The sequence below is a fragment of the Phragmites australis genome, chromosome 2 (genome assembly GCF_958298935.1).
Source record: "Phragmites australis chromosome 2, lpPhrAust1.1, whole genome shotgun sequence".
In the NCBI taxonomy this organism is placed as follows: domain Eukaryota; kingdom Viridiplantae; phylum Streptophyta; class Magnoliopsida; order Poales; family Poaceae; genus Phragmites; species Phragmites australis.
In genome coordinates this window covers 14,552,415-14,570,386 of record NC_084922.1, presented here as the reverse complement: position 1 = coordinate 14,570,386, position 17,972 = coordinate 14,552,415, and the positions used below count along the sequence as shown (strand labels likewise).

The window sequence follows — 17,972 nt, the reverse complement described above, 5'->3', positions numbered from 1 at the left end:
TCTTCCGGCCCAATTTCCCCCTTCTTTTCTTTTTTCGGGCCGCGCCTCCCTTCTTCCGCTTGGGCCGACCCCTTCCCTCCCGCTCCTCTCGCTACCAAGCGAGCCCGCTCGGCCGAGCCGTTTCCCCCGCGCCCGAGCCGCTCCCCTCCGCCTCTCTCTCTCTCTCTCTCTCTCTCTCTCTCTCTCTCTCTCTCTCTCTCTCTCTCTCTCTCTCTCTCTCTCTCTACGCGTGGGCCCGAGCCAAGCCACCCGATCGAGCCGAGCTGCCGAGCCAGCTACCCTTCTTCCTTCTTCGGCCGAAACTGAATCGCCCCCAAATTCGTGTGCCCGCTTCAAATCCCGCCGCCCCGGTCCGTATCTCACCAATTAAAGCACATGGCCAAAATCCCCGCCCCCTATTCACCCCTCCCCGACTGTTTTCCCCTTCAATTTCCCCTCATAAACTTGGAAACCGAAGCTTTTATGAGAATTAGGGCACTAGCCAAATCCCTTCAATTTCGGCCGCCCCTCTCCTTCCCTCGGGTATTTAAGCCCTCCATCACCTTCCTTACTCTGTTCCCCACCCGAAACACCATTTTCCCCTCTTTCTCACGCACGGATTCGAGCTCCATGCCATCACCACCATTTTTACCGGTAAGAAGCTCGTCGCCGCCTTGATTCTCCAAGGTCAAACCTTACTTGACCTCATTTCTTCCTTTTTCGGTGTCGCCGGACCTCAAGAAGCTCACCCCGACTCTTCCCGGAGCTCAATTCGCCACCGGACGTCGTCCCCGTCGTGTCTCCATCAACCACCGCCTTCCTCTCCATCACCGGTCATCTCCAGAGCCCCTCCGCCGCCGTCGATCCCTCGGTGAGGTTCCCCGTCCCCCCCCCCCCCCTCTCTCATTTGCGCCTTTCACCATCAAGAACCGTGGCCGGGGGCGCCTTTTTGCGTCGCGCCAGCGAGCTCTGCCACCGCCCGCCGCCGTCGGCCGCTGCCTCCCCGTCCCGCACCGGCAACCAGCGCCCCACTTTAATCTCGGCCGTCTGATTCCGCTCCTATGGCCCAGATCAAATGGCGCATACCCCTTTGAGTTCGGTCCACTGTGAACCCGTGGACCGGCCTTCAGGCCGTGGTCCACGAGCTCATGAGCCTTTTCCACGGTCTTTTCCAATAGAAGATTAAATCAGCAAATCTTTATTGCGTCATAAATCCATTTTCCAGTATAAAATCAATTCGGTATTTCTCTGAAATTCAAGTAAAATTTGCAGAATAGCCCCTATAACTTCAAAAGCTTATAACTTTTTGCTCATAGCTCCGATTTAGTTGATTTTCGCGTCCATATGTTCGTAGCGGCGTGTAGAATCTTTTTATAGGGTTTTTATCTAGATTTAGCACTGTTTGGTGTGCTGTCCTTAGGATTTCCTTTGTGTGTGCTTTTTCCAGTTTGTCGATTAGGAGCTGAGCAGTTTGGCAATCTCCAAGACCAAGCTTTTGAAGATTTTGAGTAGCGCTCCATCAAAGGCAAGTATTCTTGAGCATTTTGTCCCATGTTTTAGGATTTACAGGTGTAGTTTTTATCCTTCAACATGCATGCTTTTCTAAATATGAAATCCCATGTTAGGGTTTATTAGTTCGGATTGAATATTCCTTGTCGCCATTGTTTAGCCATGAGATAAAATGGGTAGTGTATGCTAGTGCAGTCATGGTTGGGAAAAATGTTAATCTTGGCTAATGAATTATGAAACAAGAATCGGGAAAGGGTAATTTTGTAGCAACATGGTATAGGGATCCCAACAAAATGGTTGTCGAGGTTGGTGCGGGAATGCACATGTTGGTTGTGGTTGTTCCTGTGTGGGGTCCTAAGGACCGGTTCTTGAACATGTAACCAAGTTAGTTTTGCACAACCACGAGGCCTAAATGGGTACGGCCTGGCCAATTAATTAGCCACCCCTCTAGTTCTGTGGGCACCGTTGGACGGTTATGTGGCACAAAAGGGGGCCTCTGTAGCGATGGAATCGTCTGTTAGTGGTGAAATCTTAGTGAGTTCCTGCAAGTTAGTGGGAGCTTTGTAAAGACCTTGTAGTGAGACCCCGACTCCACACCCCGGAAGTGTGAAGCAACACGGGAATCACGACTTGTGGGGAAAGCTGTGCAAACTCTGCAGAGTATAAACTGATTGATCAGCCGTGCTCACGGTCAAGAGCGAACTTGGACTTCTTCAGGATTAGTTAGAATCAAGGTTTGATCTGGTTGGTTGGGTAGCCGGGTAATGGAATTACCTGGTGAGTCTTGATAGTCGGATGAAATCCCATGAGTCAATCCTTTTGCCATAGTTGTGTCTTCACTTAGTAAATAGGATGCCTGTTGTTGGAATCATAGGTTCAGGTTGCTTAGTGCAGTTAACCCGTGTCTAAACCTTTCCTTGACTTAAAGCCCATATCATGTTTCACTCCACTTGCGGAGTACAATCTTTGTACTCACACTTGTTGTCCCCTCCCTTGTATTCTACCGCTGTTTAGAAGCCAGCAATGAAGCTGCTACCTTTGACGAGGACGACTTTGAACCGGAGCTGCTATTCCAGGCTGTTGTGCCCCCGATCGATGCCTGTGGAAGATGGAGACCCCGCTGGCGCTGAAGATCTCTTTTTAGTTTCGCTGTATTTTCTTTTAGACCCTCGGGTCCTTTTGTAATAGTTAAATTATTGTTGTAATCTAGGCACTGTGATGATACACTAATGAAGTAAGCACATGTATGAAACTTGATCCTAGCATACATGTGTTGTGCCCAGTTTTGTTCTTTGAAAACTGGGTGTTATATTCTTCTCCTTGGTCTCCTTCTTCACTTGCTTGCATTGAAAGAACCTGTGGCCTTCTTGATGGCATTTGAAGTATGTCACAGTGGACTCCTCCGTAAGCTTCTTCACCATGAAAGCAAGATTATCTTGAGGAGCTTGGACATGTCATTTGCCCTTTAAACTCGCTAAATCCTTCTTGAGCTTCTCCACTTTTTGCTTAATCTCATCATTATCTTGCGCAATGAGGTTATTAGATGATTCTGTAACAATATTATCAATACAAATCTTATTACAAAAGGGTGATCTAGATAAAATAATTAAATAATCATAAGAAGTAAAAAGCATCTACCTTATGATTGAAATTAAATAGAGAGATATATTACTTAAAAGGGACCTTAGTTTGAGATTCAATACACTTAAATTTAGCCTTAAGCTCATCATGCTCTTTATTTAGAAAATTGAATTTGCTCAATAATTGATCATAATTAGAAACAAATGTAGCATGAATATCATTAAGTACATTAAATTTCTTAAGCTCTTTAGATTGTTTTTTAAGAACCCTTTGTTGCTCATTGATAAAATGAAGGGTTTCATCATAGGAAGGAGAATTCTCATCGAATTCATCATCATTTATATTTCTATCCATACCTTTAGCCATAAGGCACTTGTGAGATGACTTACGTGTCAATTTGCGTGATGATGACCTTGAGGAAGAACTCTTCTTGAAGGGGAGGATGGTGAAGCTTTCATCACTTGAACTTGACTCTTCATCGTTGCTCATCCATTTTTCTATGCTTGCGAATGTCTTGGCTCTTCCCCTTTTCTCCCTCTTGTTCTTGGTCTTCTTCTCCTTCTTGATATGATCAATTGTGTTGACTAAGTTTTCAATGGAGATAGAATGATCAACTTTGGCATTGATCCTCTTAATGTTTTTCTCTATCCTTGAGAAGAGCTTGATCATCTTTGGATCAATTTTATCATCACTTGATGTACTTTGATCATCCTATTCATAGCTCTTTTCATCTTCATCTCCGTCATCTTCACTTGAGCTTGACTCTTGCTCTTGTCTCCTCGTCCTTGCCTTCATGTGTTGGTATTGAGCTTGAATGCTTGTGAGAGCAAAGTTCTTTGTGTTGGATGAGAAAGAAGCTTCCACCCCTATATCCATTGTCATCTCATGGGTGGTGATCTTGCCGAGCACTTGACTTAGAGTCATCTTCTTATATCATTATTGTCGTAGATGATGGAGACTATCAACTTATACTTTGGAAAAAGAACTTGAAGTATTCTTCTCACCACTTGATTATCTTCAATTGGTGTTAAACCTAACCCATTGATCTCATTGACAAGAATATTCAAATGTGAGTACATATCATTAGCACTTTCATGTGGTAGTTGCTTGATGCCATTGAGCTTAGTAACAAGCACATAATATTTCTCATTGTGCACATCCTTTGTGCCTTCTTGTATTCCAATAATACTAGTCTAAATATTATGTGCATTGGTGAGAGAATAAATACGATTAAATACATCAACACATATAGATGATAAAAGGATACTCTTTGCAAATGCATCTAATTGCCTCTCCTTATTAGTGATGTGTTGCCTCATCCCTTTCTTGGTGTCTCTCCAAACATCTAACCCCTCGAGCTTATAAATAACAAGTCATTAGAATTTTTCACCAGAGAAAGTTTGTGCCATCGAAAAGTAGAGCACTATGGGAATTCATCCCAACCCTGAACGCCATAACTCACTAGACAGTGAAGCCTAACCGATCACAATGAGACTAAGGCTCAAATGCCACTTGAATTGGCGAAACCTTGTGAAAAGTGTAAAGCTCTAACATAAATTGAAAAGCTAGATGTGAGCCATAGCTCTAATACCAATTGAATGGATCGATGACGTTCTAAGAAGAGGGAGGGTGAATTATGACACTTAGAATCTATACAGCTCCAAAAACTACACAAGATAAACCTATATCAATTTCTATCTAAATGTGCTCTAGGTTTATCTAGTGAGTCTACTCTACCAATCAAATCACTTGCAACCTATCTAAGAAGATAAATTGCAAGAATGTAAATATGGAAACGTAAATAAGATAGATAGAGAAAATTCGGTATAAGAGATTTTTATCCCATAGTATCGATGGCATGAATGTCACCCCTAGTCCATATTGGAGCTCTATAAAGGATATGCTCTCAGTCGGCACCCGGTCACGGCTCTTGATCCACCAAGTCACAAAGACAAGGCTTTCACCCAGATGAGCCACCAAGCCACCAAGGAAAAGTCTCGCCACTAGCCTCTCTTCCGGTTCCTTACCGTCATGATCACTTTGGAGTTTGAGCCATCAAGGAAAGGGTCTCTATGTCCCCGTACACGTGTCTTGCCTCCGCTTTACACCAAGTCAGAGGGTCAACAAGCTTGATCCACCAAGGTCCAAGATGCTAGCGAGTCACCAAGACTCTAAGGCGCCGATGTACTATTTGGTACAAGATTAGATCACTCCTTGATCCATTCTCTAGGTAGCAATCACCTAGCAACACTCTCTCTAGGCCTATAAGCACTAATCACTCACTAATCTAATACTTAATCACCTTGGATAACCACTTTAAGCATTTTGGTGGCTTGGATGTTTTCTCAAGTGTGTATGAGCTTCCTCTAGACTTCAGCAGCATGCCACACCATCAAATGACTGAGTGAAGGGGTATTTATAGCTCTAAACCCGTGCACTAGCCATTAACCCAACGACTCAAGAAAAATTATTAACACCAGATGATCCGGTGAGAACAATAGTACTAACACCAGATTATTCAGTGAGTACACTCTCACAAACTAGTTGTTGGAACCCCACTCAAGCCTCTGTGAATATTAGACACTCCAGTATATACTTCATCTCGATCACCGGACTATCCGATGAGTTATTTTGAACCATCCGAGCATTTTCTTTTTCTTTGTGTAAATTGCTCCGGTGTTAGCATCCAGTGCACATCACTTCATCACCGGACTATCCGATGCCTTGAACTTCGTTCTGCCTCTTTGCTCTGTTCATTGTCCAGTATATTTTCTAGTGTAGCCTTGCTTCATCACGGACCTTCCGGTGTGTTGATCTTCGATCTTCCACAGCTGCAAACTTCTCTTGTGAAAATACTCCAGTGTGTATATTCCTCTGGTCACCAGACTTTTCGGTGGGTTGTTCCATTTAGCATTTTGGATAGAAATACTCCGGTGTTTTCATGCTTTGATCACCGGATTATCCGATGAGGCTTAGCCTCCATTCTGCAGCACGACACCCTTCTCTGAAAGAATTTCTCCAGTAAGCACACTTGCTAATCACCGGACCTTCTGGTGAGGTCTTCAGGCCTCTCTCCCCCTTTGTCAAATATGCCTCGGTGAGTTCAACACCCAAAGCACCAGACCATCCAGTGAGGTAAATCTTCTTGGGACTTCTTCAATTCGATCAAACTTTGTTCCGGCTGCGGTGACTTCTTCATGTATTGCATCTATGAGACCTACTAACATATATTCTTGACAAGTATATTATTGCTATTGATTATGTTATCGTTAATCACCAAAATCACAATCATAATTTAATAGGGCTATTTTTGCTACACCCCTACAGCTATCGTGCTATAGTATCATGTGCTACAATACCAAACATGAAGAGAAAAGGGGGCAGGAAGAAGGAAGGAGAAGAGGAAGAGAGAAGGAAGGAAGGATAGAGATTCATGCATGTATGACCTAGGTATGGAATCTCTGCATTTCTCCTCTATTTTTTTTTCTCGAACCGGCAGGAGAACTACCATTTCTCCTCTATTTTAAGATGATCTTAGGTATTTGGCTCGTTATTAGAGGTGGGTCATCTAGGGGAAATCATCGTTTTGCGCATAATCAATGTTCTACGCGCAGTCCAATCAGGCAATGCTGCTATTTTGGTGTTTAGGTGACGAAGATGATTTCTCCTGTAGAACTAATGAATAAGAAAGTTGTAGATGACTCAAAGACCTAGTCTTTGTAATTATTCCAGAATTTTTGGCTAAGTAGATTGGATGCAATAGAGATTGGAAGTGTGTTGTGTAGAGGAGTTAGATTCAGGGTTCAGTTTCAGTTCGTGGGTAGATTTAGAGGCTTTAATGATTGTTATGAATATTCTTGTAAAAAATAAAGTTGTAGATAATATTGTAATCTAGCTTATGGTAAAATTTAATTATTTTTGGAGTAGTGTACTGTTTGTAGTGGTCTGTAGAAGTTTGCTGGCCAGAACTCAAAGGCGGATTATGTCCTATGTTTTCCATTGCAATTTATGCCATTTTAAGAACAGAATAAAATTATGGTGTCTTCGTGAAAGTTGATCCCTTGTGTTCGTTAACATGCCTCTTTTTTCTGCATTCAACCCTGAAGTGGCTAAAATCTCCACAGTTATGACACTTCAATTTATTTGATGATCCCCTATTTTGATCAGAGATGCTTCTATTTACATGGTCATAACGAGCACATTTCTTGTCTATATGCTCCCTCAGGTCCCCTTTGCTTTTCCTCTTTTGCCAATTGATCTTATTTCTCCTCCTCGCCTCACCAAAATGTAATTCAGAATTATAAGGCACTTTATCCTTTCCTCTTGAAATTTTCCGATCCTCTTCAAGCTGCAAGTAATATCTTAAAGTGTAATGAGAGATCATCCAGAGTAACAAAAAGAAACTTTAAATTTTTCCACGAGTTTGGCAAAGAGTTTAAAAACTACCATCACTTGCACTTGTTATGTAAAGGGGTACCCTGCAGTTTTAGTTCCTCTGCTACAATACAAAGTTCTTTGAGATGATCATTGATATGTGTTTCTTTAGACATCTTTGTGGTTAGAAAATGATTAACAATACCAAGCACTTTGATAAGAGAACTTCGCCAAAATCATGGCCCAGTACACACATAATTCTACATGCATTGTGATGGAGCTCATATTCTGCAGCCAAAGCATTAGTCATAAATCCTAAGATAAAAATGTGATTTCTTGTTATCTCTAGTACAATTTTCATGATCATAATATTTATTCTTATTTTCATCACTAGCATCTTCATCTAGCTCTACCAGTTCATTTGTTTTAAGAATATAATCAAGATTCTCATCTGTAAACAAAAACATGATTTTTTCTTTTCCGTACCGTGAAATTGGAGCCACCTAATTTGCAGTTTTCTTAACCAATTCAGCAAACACGCCAATGGATTCCATGGTGTGTAGCAGAAATATTACTAAAATATTGTGTTGAAGATGAGAAATTCCATTCGTTTGTAAGTTCCACAAAAGTGATTACATATTTTGTTGACGATGTTGTCACGCACACAAGAGGAAGAAGAATATCATTGTCCTCCACAAGTGCTAGAAGAAGAATGTCACACCTATGCTTGCCCTCCTCACCGATGGACCGAGGAAGCAAAGAAGATAAGAGATGCCGATCTTAACCTAGCTCTGATGTCAATGTTGGAGTTCCAGACATGAGCCTAGGCTCAAAGTATGTGTTGTACTGAGGAAGAAATGGCATATCCCCTATCCCTCGGCCCTTTCCGTGGTGCCGCTCACAATGCCATGTGAGGTTAGAGGATGGGACCTATATAAATATTCCTCACCTGAAAACCATCCACCTGTTTTCAAATCAGACTAACCAAGACCATTATAACTCACCATGTCTAATCTTAACCATGATTAGATAGACCGATTTATCAGTCTTATTCCACATTAGTCTTATTCCACCTTATTCTTGTTCCCTAGCACACGTGTCGTGAGTCATGTGTTGTGATCTAATGAAGCATGAGATTGGTCACTTTGATCACACGAGTTAACAGCTCACAGAGTCGATCCTGTAAAGGAAACTTGGATATTCCACCCTAACTATACCCAGGGTCAAAACACTGCATGATTTGTTTCCATTAGCATAATCTCAAAACAAGTATTTCTACTAATGTGTTCGAGTGCAACTGTTCTTGGCACCTCGAGTGATCTATTCCTCGAGCTAATTCTCTATCAGTAAGTATTATGTTTCTATTACGCAACCACAATTGAATCCATTGTGTTTTTCTCACGTAATGTATTCGTTAACTTCTTCCACATTGATTAGTAATAAGAGTGTAACTTCTTCCTCTCATTAATTTGTAAATGCTTCATAAATAATAATAATAATAATAATAAGATAATAAATGTAAAAAATCACATAATTCCAACAAGCTGGGCCACGGTGGCGAGACGTGAGAGGAGCAGTAACGGCGGCGAGGTAGGCAGGGGTGAGTGCTACGGTAAGGCAGGGTAGGATTGGGAATAACACTGGGGTAAGACGAAGAAACTGCATTAGTTTGGAAAAGAAGGAAGACATTGTGTTTCTATTTTAGGTGGGTACTTTCTACTGACCAATAATTGGCTAACTAGTGGTCAACCACTAGGTAGTTGCCCCCTTAGTTGGGCCCTGAGCGTGTGTCGCCTGTAGTGGGCGCGAAATGGGTTAAAGAGAAGCCTCATAGCATGACTGGCACCTGATTAATTAGCGACATGTCCAAAGAAACAGGTACGTTCCCTCACGGGTTGACTACTAGTCATATGTTTTTTGTTTTCATGGAATGTGCATGCGTTGCAACATGAAGCTGTGCACACTCACTAGAACGTGAACCCACGTATGTCTTCATTCTCTATATTTCAACTCCAGAAAATTAAAATTTCCCCAAAACAAAACAAATCTTTGTATTCAAATTAAAACGTTCAAGCTTTCCACTGAAAAAATTCAACCTTTCGGTTTGTGGATTAAAACTTTTAAATCATATATAGATCCAGAACTATCTACCTCATCTTGAAAAGCATTCCACCCAAAATTCATAAACTTACAACTCATAAATCCAAAACTTTTTGCATCCCTAGCTTCCAATTAATAGATAAAAATATTTCACATCCCCAATCTTATAATCAAAGATCAAAGGTTTTCTACATCCTAAAAATTAGGGTTGGGCAACATACCACCCGATGGCAGCGATGCAATGTTCTTGGTGGAAGCACAGCCTCCTCCGGTGACACCGCAACCACTTGCCGCCACCTTCCTTTGCCCTCCACCTGCATTTAATGCTTCATGCCACATGTGGTTTAGGTAGAGAACGGAACAGGACTTGGGGAGAAAAAAAAAGAACAACACCAGCTTTATCCCGACATTAGGTGGCACCCCTGTGCACTCGATCGTTTCCGAGCGCATGCGGTGCGCAGCAATTCCATTTCATATGTGCCTCGCAGCGAGCTGTGCTTACCAACCACAATTTAATCCTTATTTGGAATGTTCGGATTTTAAAATATGTTTTCCCCGAAATTCAAATGAACCTATGAAATTCTCGTGTTCACTACTAGAGTGCTTATGATTCCATATTTCCACGACAGAAGAGATTGGTTGTAGCTAGATATGAAAGTTTTACCCGTTTATCTGTAAGTAAATATTATAATAGAGTCAGATTTGTTCCTTATTTGCTACTTGCGAGTATGTTTGTAGGCTCAAATCACTACTCGACGGATATACGAGTACAGATATAGATAAGACATACCCATATATACGAAACCCGTTTACCCGTCAATATATATGACACATGTGTCATACTTTTCCTAACCCTTATATTCCAACTCCAACCCCAACCAACCTAACCCCCTGCCGCCACTTAGCCCACCTTCCTGGCTGGCTCCCTGCTGCCTGTTGCCACCACGCGCTACCGCGCCACCCATCCGTCACCGGGCACCACCACACCATCCGAGTGTCGCCCAGCCTCGCCCCGAGTCGCATCATCACTGCCTAGCCCCTCCCCGCTTTGAGTCGCACCATCATCACCAGCCCCGAGCGGTCAAGCCTCACCGCCGCCAATCTGCCCTGCGTTGCCGCCGCTACCCAGCCCCTCCCCACCCAGTGCCACACCGCCGCCGCTAGCCCCGTGTCGCCCCCGCCTAGCCCCGCTCCACCCCGAGCCTGCCTCGCGTTGCCGTCGTCGCTCAGCCCCTCCTCACCCCGAGCCATGCGTGTGCCGTCGTCCAGCCCTGATCCACGTTGCTGCCCAGCACCTTCCTGCTTCGCCCTGCGCTACCGTTGCCACCACCATCCTCCCTACCATCCGTGGGTCGCAGGCAACGGATTTACCCATGAACGAAATAAAAACTAAAATATAAATAAATACTACTCGTACCTATCACACCTATTGTCGGCCCTATCCGTAACACTACTTGTAGCAGGCCTTATCTCACAAGTCATATGACTCATTTGGATCGCGCAAGTGCCTGCCCTGCTAAAGGTCGGCTTGCCAAATAATTGGCATGATTCCGCCACCCAAGTCTCGTCTGCACATTAGTGTGAAATTGACTGTGTGAGTAAATATGAGTGTGGGCGAGCCAAAAGTTGATGATCAATCAAAACAGCTGCACCTGAGAATAGCCAATACCAAAAAATGGCAGGGCGGCTCTTGGGCGCAATCCAAAGTAGCCCCTAGTCTTCTAGGCCCGCCTGATTCGGCTTGCTGCATCCGTGTTGCCATCCGCACGCCCGAACTCACAGTTCAGTTACTATTGAAAATCACGGTAACTGAGTTTACCACATCCTATCGATAATAAAAATCGATCGATTTTTAAATTTAAATTATTTTTTTTTAAAAAATAAAAATAAAAAAATTCTAAAAAACTAGAGAAAATTTTAAAACCTTATGTAAAAAAAATTTCAAAAATAATATCGTTTGCATCATATTTTATAGGGAGAAAGTTTAAAAACAAAGTTAAAGCGTGCAGCTTATTTATTAACTTATGTTAAGAAAAAACTTAACATATAAATACATATTTTTTATATAGGAAGTATCTTAAGATGATCTTTAAAATTAGTTTCATTTTATTTAAAATTTTATTAATTTCTCCATAATTTTTACAAAATTCACAAGCATAAAACGAATATGTTAAGAAACATCACTGTAATTAACTTTTTTATATCTATCATTATTTTTCCCACATAAAACATAGTATAAGTAAACTAATAAAAGTGGTTTCACTAATTTTAGAGGTGTGATGAGTTAGTTATGAGTTAATCTAGTTGTAACATATTTACATAATCCTACATGTAACAATAACTATTTTATGAGTTTATGTATTTTTAAAAAACATAGGATCATGTAAGAAGACTAACAAAATTGGTTTTATGATTTTTGGATTAGCAAAGAGTAAACTATATATTTAACTAGGTTTAACAAATACATTTTCTCATAGAAAATATTCAACTTTTTTTTATGAGTATAAATATTTTTATTATGTATATCATGTTACAAACAAACTAATCAAATTTGTTTTACTTGATTTGAAGCTCAGATAAATTAGTTAATTATTTTATAAGGTTAAGCTATTTTTATTTTTTTAAAATTTCACTAAAATTCGAAAAAATCACTTGATAAATCGTTAAAACCGAACGACGACTTTGGACGGTTACCGACAATTAAAAAATTAAAAAAAACCGTTTGATAAATCGCTAAATGCAATCGGTAACCATAGCAAACCGACCGGTTACCGTTCGGTTGAGTTGGTCTAAATTCTCACTAAATTTTAAATTTAATCGAGCGAATTTTGAATAATTTTTTACTGATTTTTGGTGTCTGTAGGCGAGCGGTTTTGGAGATACAAACGATTTTATGAACTTGGTACAGTAGCGGCGTGCCTGGGGCCGCATCTCTCCTCTCCCTGCTTCTCCATAGGGTCGCCCTGCCCTATTATCTCATCCGCTTCATTCCCAAGCTGAGCAAAGAGAGGACGAAGGAAGGGAGAGAAGAAGCAGAAATCTCCGCACCATGTTCAAGAAGTGAGTCCTCTAGTGCCGCCCTCCTCCATCTAACCATCTTCTTGCAAATACTCCATCATATTCGCCTTTGAATGGTTCGATCTTTGCGTTTTGGTCTGCTCTCTGTATATGCCTGTATTCACCGATCTGTGGCGGGTATCCCGCGTGCCGAGACCAATATGCGTGTACTCTTCTTTAATTTCGCCTGGCATCGATGCGTAAAGCTTTGTCGTTCGCAGTGAACTGGCCGCCGGTGGAGCTCGACCGGCGCGATTTTAATTCTCTCTGTTTTTTTTTGGGCTTGAATCAGGGATCTGTGTAGAGCGCCCTCCCCTTTGGCCGCTTAGATTTTCTTTGAAGCGTAGTGGATGGCTTTGTAGGAGCAAAGATGTGACGTTAGCGGAGATACAGTTCTTGATGCGTGAGTTGCAATGTGGGCAATGCGGATCTGAAATGATGATATACGTGATAGGGTAGGGGTAGCGGCAATTGAAGAAAAACTTGTCCGACATCGGTTGAAATGGTTTGGACATATTCAACGGAGGTCTTCAGAGTCTAGAGTTATCTGTGCATAGCGGGATACTAAGGCGTGCTAATACTGTGAAGAGAGACAGGTGTTGATCAAATTTAACATAGGAGGAGTCTGTAAAGAGAGACTTGAAGGAATGGAATATCTCTAAAGAACTATCCACGAATAGAAGTGTGTGGAAGTTAGCAATCCACGTGCCAGAACCATAAATTTTACTTCAGTTTCCTTGTACCGTTATTATTTTATTTTTTATTATTACTAGTACATTTATTATTATTATTATTTTCTCATCAATCTTTTTAGTTAGATCTTGTGGGTTTTATCTCTAGTCTACTTCAACTTGCTTGGGACAAAGACTTTATTGTTGTTGTTCTGTGGATAGCTAGTAAAAGAGCATGATTTCCTTAGATCATAGTCCTAGTAAGAAGTGGCAGGAACTCAGGAGCGTTTACTCCATCAAGCATGAACTAGTGGATCTTTCAATTTTGGTGTGTTGTTGGAGATTTTGTTTTGCTTAATTCATGGAGGGAACTTCCTAAATTTATATCACCGAACAGCTCTTACTGCTTATTCTCACGCTAGTCACTTTGATGCATTGCCTATTCAAGTGCCTCTGTACTACATAATGTACTTGCTTGCACCACATCCCTCTGGAGTACATCGCTCCTCACAAGTGTGCCTACTAAAGCTTTCATACTTTGGTTGCAGAACATCTCTTGCAATTCATACTACCTTGTTACAATATTTATTGTTGGAGTGACACTTTTGCAAGGACTATAGTCTTTTATCTTTGCCAAGCCTTTTAACTAAACAGCTCTGCTTTCCATTTGAAGATGGATTTAATGTTCTGTTTACTAGTGGCCTAACTTGACTGCATTATTTTAGACTGTCATTTTCGAATTTCAAAAATTTTTAGTACCTTTGATATAAATGCTTGTTTGGTTTGTGCCCAAACAAGCCCTACCAAAATTTGGCTAGCCATATCTTTTGCCAAGGTTTTGTTTTCATTTGGCCAAGTATAGGCGAGAAAATGCATGGGACATGAGGGACATGGGTTTGGCAACCATCCAATGAAATCTAAATTGTTGGGGCTAGCCAAATTTTGCAAGGTTGGTTTGGGCACAAATCAATAACACCCTGAATACCCTTTTCCACTTTTCCTACTCTAGCGACACATTGTCTTTTCTCTGTACTCACTACTAGTCCCATTTTTGCCTTCAATGGAACTGTTGATATTTCTTTTCACTTCAATTGTTGGCTCTGGTACCACTGTTTATGTTCCTCCAGCTTCTGTCAGATCTCAAATTGTGAGAAACAGTGTGAGTTTGATTGCATCATAAATGATGTAGATCCATTTGGACAGAACCGAAATAACAATGAAACAATGACAACAAGATGGAAAAGATTTGGTGAGGTGGGCCGTAAATTCTTTTTAGCACAACTTTAAGGGTTTTTGCTCACTGACAACCTTTTTCTACCTTTTGGACCCTTTAATGCTTTCCCCATACAACAATGAGGGCTTTAAAATAACCTAGCCTCTAATCCTCTCATGCACCCATGATTCCTCCTATTTGTTTTGAGTGATATTTCTATTGCGTGGTTACTTGGGTTGTTGTGTTGCTATGGCTACAACCCTTCATCTTATATAGCACTCCTTGTTCTCCTAGGGAAGTGAGGATCCTTATCCAAGTAGCACCAGTACAGGAATCATTTAGCCTAACCTTTCTTGGTTCAAAAAAGAATTTGAATACTTGTAGGATATGAGTCACATTTTTTAACATCACCGGTGACAGGTACTGGAGGTAATTTGTACATCTTTTAAATCGGTATCAATTTAAACTATAGTTTGGTCATAATAGAAGTGTGGTCCCATTAATGTTTGAGTTTGATCAGGAACAATGGAAGGATAAATTTCTGTCGTAGTGTCATTTATAGTTTCTAGAATGTTTATATGTTGCTGGAACCATCAGTACTACTATGATTATATAAAGTAACTGCCTTGTGGTTCTTGTTCCAATTGAAGCTTCGCCCTCATGACATTTGCTTTGTGTGATAGTTCATTCCAGATTGTTTTAAAGCATATGAGTTCATTCCAGATTGTTTTAAAGCATATGACGTTGATGGTTGCTTAAATGGGGGAACTTTCCATGAACAATGATTGGTATATATGACATGATCATGTGTTGTCCCCATAAATATTGTTCTTAAGCTGAAATTGTTTTAACCTAACATCATGATTTTGTTAAACATCTTGGCATACCTTATGATTAAATATATTATCTGCAGACTGCAGAATGATTCATGGCCTGGAAGGTCATTATACTCTATGCAAGCTGTTTTCTTCACTTTTTGTTGCAATTGTTTGGCATTTTAACACAAACTTGCTCTTTTTGATCTCCAGGTTCTCTTCAGAAGATATTTCTGGGCAGAATCAAGTTAAGGCCTCTGTTCAGAGAAAGATTCGGCAAAGTATTGCTGATGAGGTTGTGTTATTACAAAGAATCTACTTATACCTCTATTCCCCTTTCATTTCAGTTTCAAAATCTGCTTTCTAGCTTACTGAAACTAACTTCATTGCAGTACCCTAGCCTTGAACCTTTGCTAGATGACTTGCTCCCAAAGAAGTCACCTATGATTGTTGTTAAATGGTTAGTAGTTTCTCTTTCTTGTTCAACATGCTTGCTAGCCAGCCATTATGTTTGTGCTATGATATAGAAAACTCAAAATTATATTGGACAATACTTTTTTTGACAATTTTTTCAAGTTCAGCATAAGTATAGGTACATGTACTGTTTGGCACAATTATTTCAAATAAATCAACTTCGTTTCTTTCACTTGAAAGATTGTGTGTGGTCTTTCAAGTGCACTAATCACAGTTGGCTTCTGATTCCCACGCTGTAGCCAAAACCATCTGAATCTTGTGGTGGTGAATAATGTCCCACTATTTTTCAACATCCGTGATGGTCCTTACATGCCAACCCTGCGTCTTCTTCATCAGTGTAATTTTCTTCCTTCCAATTTTCCTGGCATGTCATCTGTCATCTCTGCACCCTTTTTGCCATGATGTACAGTATCATTTGTGAAATTTTAGGGCTTAACCTTTTCTTAATTGGTCATCCAGATCTGTTAGGGTGCCATAATTCTTTCAGTTTACCTGTTGGAGAATATTAACTGGAATGAAACTTTGCTTACGTTTGATCAGATCCTGATATCATGAAAAAGTTCCAAGTGGATAGAGGTGCTATTAAATTTGTTCTCTCCGGTGCAAACATAATGTGTCCTGGATTGACATCACCTGGTGGTGCTTTGGATGATGAAGTCGAGGAGGAAACACCAGTGGTAACGGCTTATTCTGAACTTCTAATTCATCCCTTTATCAATACTGAGAATGATTCTTATCTACTTCAGTAGGCAGTCACAATTTGCGATAAACATATGTATATATTAGTACGCTTCTAATTTTCTTTTTCATGCGTAAAACTCTGCAGTCTGTAAATTATTGTATGTTGTCCTTAGTAAGATAATTTTCTTTTTATTGTTGATTTATGCACCATCATTTTTTTTGTTCAAACCTGTTTTGGTAGGCTATAATGGCTGAAGGCAAACAACATGCATTGGCAATTGGATATACAAAGATGTCAGCGAAGGACATGTAAGTTCCTTTTTGAATGACTGTTCAATACTGGTGCTTCTCAATCTGTAAATTATGGTTGTGAACTGTGAACCTTCTACTCATGCTCGTTTCTTCACTCTGTTTTTGAGTGCTCGTTCATGTTCAGCCCTAGTGGTTTCAAGTGGTTGATGTGTACTTGTGACAGCTTCCTCATGATTGGCTACTTTTATTTTCTAATGATGCATGCCAATGCATTCTGAACATGAAAGAACGTAGTGCAGATATGCTAACAGAATTTTATGTTTTCTTAACATTACATTTACATCCCATATAATCTTAGGTACTAACATGTCTTGTGTTGGCAATGCTGCTCCTGGTTTTTGTAGTAGGACCATCAACAAAGGGATTGGAGTTGACAATATGCACTATCTAAATGATGGGCTATGGAAGGTACTCTGCTTTCCCTGTGTCTCCCTCATTATCTTCCTCCTCAAATAGCGAATATTGAAGCATAGCAAGTGGATTTGCTACCTTATACTCTAGAGTAATAACAGTAAGGACTGAATGGAAAATGTGCAGTACTTTGTTCATGAGCACTATTGAAGTAAAGAAAGGGCGGAACATAATGTATCTAGGTTATTCTTCTGAGTTCAGTTTGCATGATGCTGACCAATTTTTCCTTTGACAGATGGAACGGCTCGAATAAGTAGAATCTTCCGAGGGGGTGCAGAATTTGCAGCATGGTCATATTTGAGGTGTAAGAACCAGTAGAACTATGTATCTACACAGCTGGGATCGTTTAAACAGATGAAGTAGCCAGAAGCGACCTTTGCGTGAGAGAAGTTAACTCTGACACCTCTGGCGTTGGAGGTGTCTGTCGAAACACTGACATATGAATGTTGTGTTCAACGCTTTAGATGGCAGTGTGCTGCTGGGATCCTTGTATATTGATGTTGCCTCACTAATCGTTGCACTTTCACCAAAATAATTTAAATTGAAAGGGAAGAAAGGGAGGAAATCCATAAATCTCCTCTTGAGTGAGTCATTTGATTTGTCAGTTTGCACCTCCTAACTTATTTTCTTTGGCCAACACCCCATGAGTTGATAGGTTGTCCATGAACACCATTTTGATGTTATTTTTTGTGGCTTCCGACAAGTGATCGGTATATTGGATCATTTTAGCGCACATTCAACCAACCTAAGATGGCATGCGATAAATCAGGATAAAACCTTTCCAGTTTATTAAGT

The 17,972-nt window shown here is 40.7% G+C and overlaps 1 protein-coding gene across 1 annotated transcript; it reads left to right on the top strand.

The window, feature by feature from the left end:
- The first annotated feature begins 12,465 nt into the window (after window positions 1-12,465).
- On the top strand, window positions 12,466-17,763 carry LOC133900476 (uncharacterized). The gene is made up of 8 exons (XM_062341634.1): window positions 12,466-12,603; window positions 15,513-15,594; window positions 15,692-15,759; window positions 16,013-16,110; window positions 16,314-16,450; window positions 16,696-16,763; window positions 17,111-17,174; window positions 17,413-17,763. Exons 1-8 carry the CDS (start codon window positions 12,593-12,595, stop codon window positions 17,428-17,430), a joined length of 546 nt encoding a protein of 181 aa, XP_062197618.1. The 5' UTR covers window positions 12,466-12,592; the 3' UTR covers window positions 17,431-17,763.
- Window positions 17,764-17,972: the final 209 nt, after the last annotated feature.